At 38.2% G+C, this 11582-nt stretch overlaps 1 protein-coding gene across 1 annotated transcript in view; it reads right to left on the bottom strand.

The window, feature by feature from the left end:
- The window catches only part of GRIN2A (glutamate ionotropic receptor NMDA type subunit 2A), a 177071-nt gene that overhangs the window by 69455 nt on the left and 96034 nt on the right, over positions 1–11582 (bottom strand). Inside the window, exon 2 of the mRNA XM_085300716.1 lies at positions 5482–6074. Within this exon, the coding sequence (XP_085156842.1) occupies positions 5482–6074 (593 nt within the window). The remainder of the gene's footprint in view (positions 1–5481; positions 6075–11582) is intronic.

Below are 11582 nucleotides of genomic sequence, written 5' to 3'. Positions count from 1 at the left end.
TTTTTTTTTTTTTTTTTTACTATTACAAAATGGGGAAAGTGTTTTAAGAGAGACTACTGCAGTAACTGCTTTGTACCTCCTACTTCCTAAGGTCGCCTAAGCTGGGAGAAAATTGTGATACATATTTTCAATAATATATTGAACRACTTTATTAGTAAACCAGCATTTTTTCTGTATCTCCTATTTTGTAGCTGGCAAGGTTTAGTTTTACTTTCAGAGGAACATGACAACAATTTCACTAATTGAATTCTAGCTGAATAATCAACTATACAGAAAATGCCTTCATACTACAGAAAAGGGCAACTGCAGCACATGAATCAATAGAAGTGCAAATATCTAGTTTTTAGTGTTTAAATACGCTCTTCAACAGTAAGTCACTGTCTACCAATCAAATCACTAAAATACGCTACTGTGTCTCCCGACCAGAAGTTATTTCCCACACAAACAACTTGGAGTAAGTGGGTTCCTACCACTGACAAAGATTTTTCTTGAGGATCTCACTCATTTATTCACACTGATCACATTGAAAATGCTTGTCATACAGGGTGTCTGAAATCAGCTGCTTACAGCTTGGTAGGACTGATAGTTTGGTGCTAAATTTAAGACCCTCACCTCAATATAATGTTCACACCAGAAATTCACTGCTCTCCACACCCATATATCATCAGCGCTCAGCTACTGGTCTACAGCTTTAGTCATGCATTTAACCATTTAGGTAAGTCATCCTTGTTTGCATTTCTATTTCCAAAAAGCCTAGTCTGGCAGCATATGCAGTWGCAAAAAATAGGGGAAAAGGAAATTTAGTAGTATTCAAAAATTGAAACATAGTCAACATTAGAGTTACCAGAAATAAAGTCCTAAATTGAAAACAAATCAGCTGGTTACCTCCATAACATGTAAGCAGTGTATGTCGTTTCTAAAACTAGGGTTGCAGTCTCCAGCCATCACCTTGCACACAACATACTCCTATGAACACTCACTGAATCCCATAAAAGCACAGGAGAATCACAAAAATGGGAAATAACAGCAGAAGAACCTGGAGAGTGTTAGGTGAATGTAAATAATATTTCTTTTTCAGCAAAGGACGCATGTAACTAGTTMAAAAGCTTTTTGCTTCATATATAATTAGTTAAATAATGATGCATCTTCAATCATATAATAAAGCAGATGATACTTGCTTTTCCTAAGCCTTTGACAGGACCTAATGAAATGAACAAATATGCTGTAAATTGGCTGCTGATCTCTATGCATGAAAACATTAAATAGATTTGCCGGATTATTCATCAAGCCATTGTGTCCATGTAATACTTGATCTTACTCAAAAGAAAAAGAGGAAAATTTATCTGTCATTGCTAAAAAATGGAATCAAAATATTGAACTAGAGGAATGAATACCAGGCCTTGACAGACAGCACATCTCGCCACAGGAGGAAAGAGTTGCTTCATAGCCACCGTACAAGCTAGCAGCAGCACAAGAGCAAGGATGAGAAAACGGCCTTGGAGAGACAGCAACAGCAGCTCACACCTTCCCAACATGCTCCCACGGAGCCCAGCTTCACAAAGGAATTCCTAAAGCAGGATGACTCAGGGAAGGATCAGCAAACACGAGCRTATCTGGCCCTGAGCTCAAAGGATCCAGAGCCGAGAGATTCGTCTTTGTGCAAGCAAAACCACTCACGGCCTCCCCGTCTCTGACTCCCCAGGGTAGTGATGCGTAAAGGAGCCCACGGCTGGGAAGAATATGAAATTAAGCCTGCCCGCAGCAAGAGCACACTTTGGGGACCTTCCTGGCCTACAGCTTCACTGCTGGAAGTAACATGAGCATCCAAATCCTGAGCAGTATTTCCTTGTAGATATAAACTGAATGCAAGTAAAGGTAACCACAGCAGAGTCAACACCGACGGACAGATGCGTCTCTCTGCTCTTCAGGAGAAGGACAGTAGGACAACAGCTTTGTCATACTCAGCCCGAGGACTGAAAACTTGGAAGTGTTTTTATTTCTCCCAGGGTTATGGCTTTTACACACATCAGAGTACTGAACTAGATAAAGTAGAAGCATTTTTATTCATGAAGGTGCAGAATTTTCCATGAGGACTGGCAGGGCTATTTTGTTTTGCTATTTGTTTGCTTAGATGTTTGGGGCTTTTTGATAGAGGGACAGAGTGTATTTGCTCACCTGACATTGCATTAACTAACTACTAATTCTATCTGCTCTGCTACATTAGTGCCAGCATTTCACACAATGATCATCTTCTGCCTTGGGATCTTGGTGTTACACAGACAGGAAAAGAAGGTGCTAGCAAATTAGTGGGCTCAGCAAATGCTGACCRTTGATGTACCCCTCAGCTACTTATTAGGCCAGGTAAAAATCTAGATGGGAACCTACATATGTGTATACATACACATACACACATATATAWACACACTTTTTTTGTGTGTTGAAAATGAACATTGGATTTTATTTTTAATCCTTTATTCCTGMGGAAACACTCTAGTCTTCCCATGTGTACCAGAAATGAAGATTGATCAGATCATTCCAATAAACTAAAGGGAACTTGCATTTTTGCTGAATCTACACAGCCAATAAAAGCATCTTAGAATTGCAGTGGTAAGGGAAGGATAAATTGTGTGCTACAAATATATATATAGAGAGAGAAAGAGAGAGAGAAGCCAATTCAATACTCTAAGGATTTGATATAGAAAGAGGGACAAGGAGCTTGCACTTCATAGCTTTCTTTACATAGTAGAATTTCTTCATAAATAGAGAATTCATAAAATTAGTAATTTTTTCATAAACAGAGTCWCTATCTAGGTGCAGGAAGCAGTATGTAAAGAGTTACCTCCATCCATTTATGAGCAAATTAGCTATTATGGAGTKGGCTTAGAACAGTATTCTGGATTTAAAGCTGAATTAGACTGCCAAAATAATAGATGGAGCCTAAAATCCTCTTTTCCTCTCCATTCTTGAGCTTGGTTTTGCAGCATCCTTCATGCAATCTCACTTCTYTGGCACTGATCCCCAGCTCTGACAGCAAGACACACTATAGCAGATCTTAGGTCCATCATSTATTTACAATTATTTTAGCCCTTCTCATTTAAAGTGTGCTCCAAAATCCTTTGCTCAAGTTCGCTTCTTAATACAGTCTCCGCGGCCTGAAACTGAAGATTACATTTCAGYACAAAAATTCCAGTTTAGCCTTTGATTTGTAGTGCGGATTTAGACTGCCACGTAAGAAAGAAATTTCAGTGATGAGGGAAGGGAATATTCACCTAGGCGTGGAGACACTGGTCAGCRCCCACAGATTACTTAGCTGTGCTAAATGCTTGTCTGTATTTGTTTTTCTTACAGATTATACGTGACAAGAATAGTCTTGGGGAATTATATAAGAAGGACTATTTAAAGTTTATTCATTTTAGTGCAATTTAGATATTTCTAAATTAAAAACAGTTTGTTTCTTGTTCCTGTGGCGTTAGAGAAGCTTAAAGAATCTCCTGCACAGGAACAGCATGCCCACTTCACAGCTCAGCGGGTCTTGCGTGGCAAAGTGATTTTATTAACACCATGCGCTAGATTACAACTTCTCCTGTTAGTAAGAACGTCCACGTGCCTCATGCTCTGCAGGCTGCAGAAGCTCCTGCTGAAATCTAATCTCACTGCCCTGACACTCACAAGCCCTATTCTTGTAGCCATGCAAATGCAAGGAGAAAAAAAATGTTCGAAGAAAGATAGCTAATGCTGAATATTGAACACTTAATTCAACTCCATAGTAGTGCATTACCAACAATATCGGGTAGAGGCCTCTTTCAAAAGAGCTTTGAGCATTTACGGGCCATCCARCTGAACCACAGCATTTTTAATGCAAACATTTCTAACTGACAGCAGAATAAAATTCAGCATTCACAGAAACTGGAGTTCCAGCRTTAATACTAGACTTCTCTCTCTGAAGGCACAGCATTTCAGTTACTGGGATGTTGTTTGCTTTTACTTGTGTTTACCTGTCATTTTCACCACTTACGTTGAGGAAAAAAAAGGAACTGTTTAAGGATCACAAACTCACTGCAGATCCTGGCACTGCCTCTCAAGTGCTCTGCCCCGAGACAAATGAGCCTGCAACCACCTTGCCCGGAGCTGTGGGGGAACGGAGYCCCCCCAGAGCTGCAGCCCGTCACCGTCACCGTCACCGCCCGGGGCAAGCGGCCAGCAAGGAAGCAGCGCCGATTTTCTGCTGCTCCACTGGTGATTTTCTACAGCTCTAGAAACAAAGGCTTAGAARTAGGAAAGGGGAAACAAAAACAACCAAACAAACAACAAATAGARTGAAAACATCATAGTTAAGGCAAGTCCTCTCCAAAAAGGACTCCCTGAAGTTTAGTCCCATTGTTTACGAAATACGTGTATGAAATGCTAAAATCCATTCGCTTAGCAGGACTTCGCATTGAAGAGAGCATAGAAGAATGCCATGCATAAAGATGCCATTTTCATGRGGAAAAATTACTCTTTTAGGACATCATATAGCAGTCAACTCCTAATCTAAGTATGCATGTGCTCCTACATGAAATCAGCACTGTTTCCTCTTGTGCCAGTTCCATCCTGCTTTTGTCCAGGAAAAGCTTCATCTGCAATATTCAGTTCAAGCAGACCGCATCAATACTGCTTAGTATCTTCCATACAAGATATTGTAAAGAGCTATACAACAAACATGCAAAATTCTATTTACTGCCTCTCACAAAGCAGATAAAGAAATATCTTACTGCACAGCATGTATTATGCAACATTTTAAATACAAGTAATGAGGAGTACGACATCAAAGGGATAATTTTAAAAGCCAAAAAAAAGCAGAGAATCCTGATTTAAACCTTGTTTGTTCCATATGAAGCATTTTGAGAAAACATCCATATCAACTTGGATTAGTGCAGATTTATTTTTACAGTTATTTTAGTAGAGGTGACAAAAATGAAATCCTCACAAGCACAAGTGAGGGATTTCAGTTATTAGGTGATAAAAGCTGCCTAACTAATCTCATACTTCTGTAATTTCCAGGGAGACTTTTAAAAAATATTGCACATCTCTTTTCTTCTAAAATATTACCARGTTCCTCCAGATGCAAGTGGGAGTTGCAGAGAGACAGAGAAGCCCTTCATAGCGTTTGGCAATGACGTAAACAAAGGCATGATTTTACTAACTTAGTTTCGTACTCCCTTGGGACTAAGTTCTCCCATCTTCTCCATCAGACTGAGTAGTATTTATTCTCCACAGAACAGAAACACATTTCTGTTTGCGCAGTAAGCAATGCAACAAGCCTTATCACACATTTTTTTGGAGCATCTGAAAACCATTGCTTAAAAAGGGCATGATGGGATTAACAAAAAATGCTGTTCTCCTTCAAGGAAAAATATAGAAGCACTAAAATGAAAAACTACCAAGGTTATGGAGGGGAGGAGAGGAAAAAAAAAAAAAAAAAAACACCAATATAAGCCTTACTTGTGCAATGTGTGAGATGGCCGGTCATTTTTCTCCAGTTGTCCGTAGCAGCTAGTCTTTGCCTCAGGAATGAAGGAGTATTTTTCCAGCATGGCTGATGCAGCCGTGGCAATAATCCCAAGGCCATCCCGCACGCGAGCTTCTAAACTGTAGTCCCATTCATCGTAAGATGCTGAAATGAGTCCCGAAGGAAATTCCTTGGGGATAATTTCTGTGTTACCACTAACCAGGCTGGGAACTATCCAAAAAAAATCATAGCCAGTAAGGCCCAGAGAACGAGCCTCATCCAGTATGTAGACAGCCTCATCCTTGGAACAGTATAGCAGGATGACGGACGAATGAATTTTCTTCAGCTGGATTTGAGTCTTGGCATCTCCAAAGGCAGTATCGAGTACAATGATGTTTTGCATGTCCCAGCCCACAAAACTATTTTCCACAGTGGTCTTAATGAAATTGATGAAGTCTCGATAGCCAGGGAAGGTGGTCGTCACCAGAGAAAACACGTGCCAGTCATAATCCTGCATGATCTTCAGCATGACGATAGCTTCCTGCTGGATGGAAGCCCCAAACTGGAAGAACGTGGACATCACATCCTAGAATATCAAAAGCAGTGAAAGATTACTATTTTTGGACTAGYCTGAAAAGGATACCTCTAGTTCTTCTGCTCTCTTAGGTCCACTGTGGTTACCAAACTTTAACTGCATACAAAGAACTTTCTTAGCCTCATGTTATTCATATCATGAATTAACAACACTGACTGTCAGTAAGTAAAATAGTTGCCAAAAAATTGATACGTATATTTATGTAGGGAATTTCTGACTGTTTGGCCGCTTGAATAAGACAACAATAAGTTAAATGACTACTTACTGATGAAGCACAAGCTCCCTAGATACAGCTGCTCACTGTTAAGCAACTCATCTCCAGCATGTAATTTTAGATTCATCAAAACTTTAGCATGAACCAGTAAATTCATAGCAATTTTTAAAGTTAAAGTGAAAATAAATTATAATGCACATGCTGTGTATATAAATAAATAGATAAATAACTAGGAAGCACTATATTCCCAGACCTTATTTCTGAGAGATATCTAGCTTCCACATGTTCACCTGACTTTGATGGAAGCTGTCAAACTCTGGAAGACCAGATTTATTTTCCCATACACTGAGTTCACTACCACTCATACAACATTCAATCACAGTCCATTAATGCCCAATGTAGAATTAAGGGAAAAATACTCCAGGGACCACTAGCAAGCTGCCTGTATCCTCCTGAAGGAGTTAAATAGAAGTAAATTTGAACCATGGCCTTAAATTCCTCAACTGGTAGCTACATTGCCTTCCTAAGGGATACCRACTTATTTCTAGTATTTGTCTTAGGCTTTTACCATATTCATAACATTTTATAGAACACAATTGCAGTTGCCTAWTGTTTTAATAATAACTATCAAAAACAGGCAGTACAGTAATATATTTTGTTGGCACAACAGAAAGTCTCTGTAGGTTTACTTTTGCCATGTTGAGGTAAAAGCTAAATTTATTTTTGAATGTTATGTTCTAGATTCGTTTGCATCACAATTATTTGAGTATCAAAGTATGCACAGTCAGCTATATAATTCTTTATTTTCATTTGACTTCACAACTGAAGTCAAAATGACACTAGGGTGTCAAGGGGACGGGGACAAACTCTTTTCAGTTGTCCCATGTGACAGGACAAGAGGCAATGGGCAGAAACTGAACCACAGGAAGTTCTGCCTGAACGTGAGGAGGAATTTCTTCCCTGTGAGAGTGACGGAGCMCTGGCACAGGTCRCCCAGAGAGGTYGTGGAGTCTCCTTCTCTGGAGATATTCAAGGCCCGCCTGGATGCAACCCTGTCTAACATGCTCTAGGTGACCCTGCTGAGCAGGGAGGTTGGACTAGATGATCTCTAGAGGTCCCTTCCAACCTTACYSATTCTGTGATTCTGTAATTTATTCCCAATGAGCAGTGACAACAGGACTTATGTACATCAGACATAGAATGCATAAATTACTGCTGACAGAAAAGCTTATGATTTAAAAAGTAAGATATTGATCACGCGAGATTTTCTACATATTCTTTACAGGAATGRTGAATACATATGGTGCTTTTAATACAAAGAGTTTTATGAATGTGGTTATGAGCTACTATCCTATTTTACAGTTGAGGGAACAGAAACAGATTAATTGACTTAGGTTTCACGGCAGGGTGGTGTTAAGCATCCAGTTATTACTGAGGATGGCAACTCAGCTCTCCAAGTTCGGTATTTTATCTACTGAAATCTATTCACACAAAACTCTGAGCATCTCTATGTTCTTCATAAAGAAGATGAGGAGTGTTATCACTCTGAGAGTCTTAAGAATCTGACACCAAGATTTTCTACAGCTTAACAGCGATACCAGTCTTATAACTGGTGTCAAATCATGAAGACTGACATCTAAGGTAACAAAGTGCACAGCCCTGGTGCTAATGAAATCATCTGCTTTGGCATATTTGTCACATCAAAGACAGCACTCTGAATGTCAGTGCCAGGTTTCCAGTGTATTTGGGTTAAACCCAGAAAAGTGAGCTATGGGTATTATAAAAAAAATGTTTGGGAAGAGAATTGAAATAGCAGAATTTTATTGCTGAATGTTTCTAGGAGCAATTTCCTGCATTCTATACTTAAAAAAAAAAAAATCTTTGGGGACACTTACAGTTAAAGAAACCCATCACACAGAAAATCTGCTCAGAGTCAGCATTTAATAGTTTATTTATGAAATTACTATTACAAAGTAAATTAGACAGCGAGAGACAATACCATGAATCCAACTTTGCTGTAGCTTCCCAAYTGGCCATAGAGAAGTACTATCAAGCAAAGCTAAATTTAAATACTTGAGTTTTYCTCTCCAGCTCTTATCTTATTCTTTTTTACCTATGATATACATACACAGATTACACTAAAAATWCTAAATAAGTAAAATCCTTTAGAATAAAGTAAATAATTTATTTCCATCATACCTTTTCAGTCTAAACCACTTATATGTATGGTTTATGGCTACTAATGCAGTAGAACAATTCCTTATTATAAAAAAAAAAAAAAAAGCCTTTGGATATACCAATCCTGTGGGCATCACAGAGAACTTCATCAACAAGGCAGCTGAAAAGGCAGAACCTTTCAAGGCAAAACACATCGCACATGGGCAGTACCAAGCGTGACCTTTCTAATCAGCAAGTACAGACACAAGATTTATTTATAGCCCTGATTTTGACCTACAGCAATCCTACAGCAAAGTCATACGTCTTTCTTTGGCAGCGAGCAAAGGTCTCACATACAATGGACTCGGTCACAATTAAAGGAATCTGACAAGATGAGTAATATATTAAAAATAAAGCCTTTTTTTGTAATYGTATTGCTGGAGAAGTATGTTAAAAATGGAGTTTTGACTAAACGTTTTTGTAAAGTTCACATCCATATTGCATGCATCCTTTTTTACGTAATTGTGAACATGAACTTCAGCCAAAATTAGGCAATTAATAGCAACATGCGAGTAGAATGATGAAAAACAGCAATCACATAGTGAAAACACAATCTAGGGTTCAGGAAAAGTTCAGACACCAACATCACAAGTCAGATTCTCATCTGAATAAAGTCCATACAGCTCTGCTGATTTCATGTGATACTTTTATAACAGCTCACGATCTGATTTTATGTGTTTACAATGATTTTGAAACAGATGGAAGATTACAAGCAAACTGTAGCTTCAGGAACTTTAGCAGATATTTAAATGTCTATCAGGAAAATATTCAAGGACATAGTACAGTATCCACTTAATTTAGCCAATAAAAGTAATTTTAGTGAAGAAACAACAAATAAGTAAAACTTTAAAGAATCCAAGTATTATCTCCTTAAACATCTAAAWAACTCCTCATTTGGGGATTTTTAAATCTTCTCGTTCTTCCCAAAGAGCACTACTATTGTTTTCCTTTATGCAGGCATAGTATTTTATTACACTTAAATTCTGTAATTTAAGTTTTACTTTTCTACATTCAAAATCAAACTGAAGTAATTAAAAAAAGATTTATGTAGTTATTTTCATTTAGATGTTTTCTTGTTATCTACCCAAGTCATTACTGAATTAGGAATACAGATCTAATACAGGAGGTGGTTTAATGCACATCAAGAACCTATTCTTTTTCTTTTCTGATGGCCCCTACCTTTTGACATTATCATCTGAGGACAGAAGGAAGCTATGACACTTACCCAATGCAAAAACATTTATACAAAGGAAATTCTATTCTACAGATAAGTCTCAAAGCATGAAAATCCCAAGACACTACATCGATCTGAGTTAAAAAAAAAAAAAGTTAGAAGTAGTTCTGGAAAAGATGAAGTAATTTTCTGCTTATATTCAAACTGATTTGATTTTTCTGTGGTAGTTTCTTAGACGGATTCTTACACAGCCATCTAAACAAAAAAAATAATGAAAAAAAAGGAAAGAACAAATTAAAATTTTTGTTTCCTTCTGTCTTGCACCTGAGCCTACAGTTTACAGCAAAACAAACATCTCCCAGGATGTTTCATGCCATAAATAAATAATCTTTCATTTGCTTCTTATTTAAACTTATTCTTGACTTTGGTATATTTGTAGAATTTTGTATACTGTATATATAGAATTCTGCCATTATAGGAKAACCAAACTCCAGCATTCCCATGCTCTTGTTCAAAAGATTCTCTCTTGTGCTCTCATTTGATCAGTTAATGCCTTTTCATTAGTGTGCTGAGTCTATAATTCAGTCACTATCTTCAGAACTGCACATTTCCCATCCAGTTCCAACAAATTATAGAAATATGCATCGTTAAACCTTATCCTCAGCTATTTTCATGACATCTTAGTCTCCTGTCTCCAGCTTTTCCATTAGATCACTGGGGCATATTCACAGCTGCTGCACCACCTGAGGTAAAACCTGGCAGCAGTTTTTGCCTACTAGGGGAAAAAAAATACAGTAATTAGTTATGGAAAAAAGCACTTGTGATGTAAAAAAAGTACACTTTTTTAATTAAAATGCAAAGATAGGGATCAACAGAAGATGAAATCAATCTTCCACTTGGAGGACTTTTTGGGCATATTTGTTTAGAAGACAACATTATTGCAGAAAGCAAGAAATTATATGAAATACATTTTAAAAGGAATGTAGGGGATCATTTTAATTGGTTAGGAAGGTAAGATGACGATCCTAAGTAGGACTTTAAAGTTATCTTAATTATTTCTTACTCTATCATCTTACATAGTGATCCTGCAAAACTAGTGATTTTCCTCCTATTTTATACCACTGTAGCTTAAATATTACATTTTCATACCAGTTTTAAAGCATGCAATGGTAGGTCTGAATTTGCAATGCAGATTGTTTCCTGTTTAGTGAATTGCAGTARTTATTTGACGTGTTTATGAAAAATGAAAAACTGAAAACCAGAGAGTCATCGTAAGTTTAAGCTGAATAATTTAGCRTCGTGTAAAAAATACAGAAGGAAATTATTTGTATCAATATCAAATATAAACAAATAACGTATCTTGCAGCACCAAGTTTGCATGGTACCAGTTTTCCTGGATTAATTACACGTAAGCAGCACGGATCCTCAGGTAAAAGCGCGGTAAGGCATGTTTAGCTGTTGTTAGTATCTGGGTTTCCGGTGTATCGTTCCTCCGTTGGGGCACTATGCAGATCCATGGAAAGCTTTCAGTAAATGCAAACACTGAAGTGGAGGAGCTGAAAGGAAAACCTTTCCTCCCAAGACACCCTGCGCATTTCTGAACTGTTATTAAATTACCGCCTCTCTTCGTTTACATTATAGAACACGCTATTCCCAACGCAAACATCGCTCAGAGGCGCCCAGGGAGAGCACTCCCCCGTCATCACCATGGGAGCAATTTGGGGGGAAATCATACAAAGCGATGGATTTTCAGGCAAAGCAGAGCAACACGCAAGCACGGGAATAATTTACTAACCTAACTGCCAAACAGCAGATAAAACCGGCTCCCCCAGAACCTGTCCCTTCTCCAGCCTTGCAAGCGGTGCCAAGCGCGCTCGGCGCCCCGCTCCACGGC

The sequence above is a fragment of the Rhea americana genome, unplaced genomic scaffold (genome assembly GCF_003343005.1).
Source record: "Rhea americana isolate MKP2758 unplaced genomic scaffold, rheAme1 scaffold_10, whole genome shotgun sequence".
Taxonomy (NCBI): Eukaryota; Metazoa; Chordata; class Aves; order Rheiformes; family Rheidae; genus Rhea; species Rhea americana.
Note: the sequence above shows the minus strand (reverse complement) of the source record. Positions and strands in the feature narration are given on the sequence as shown.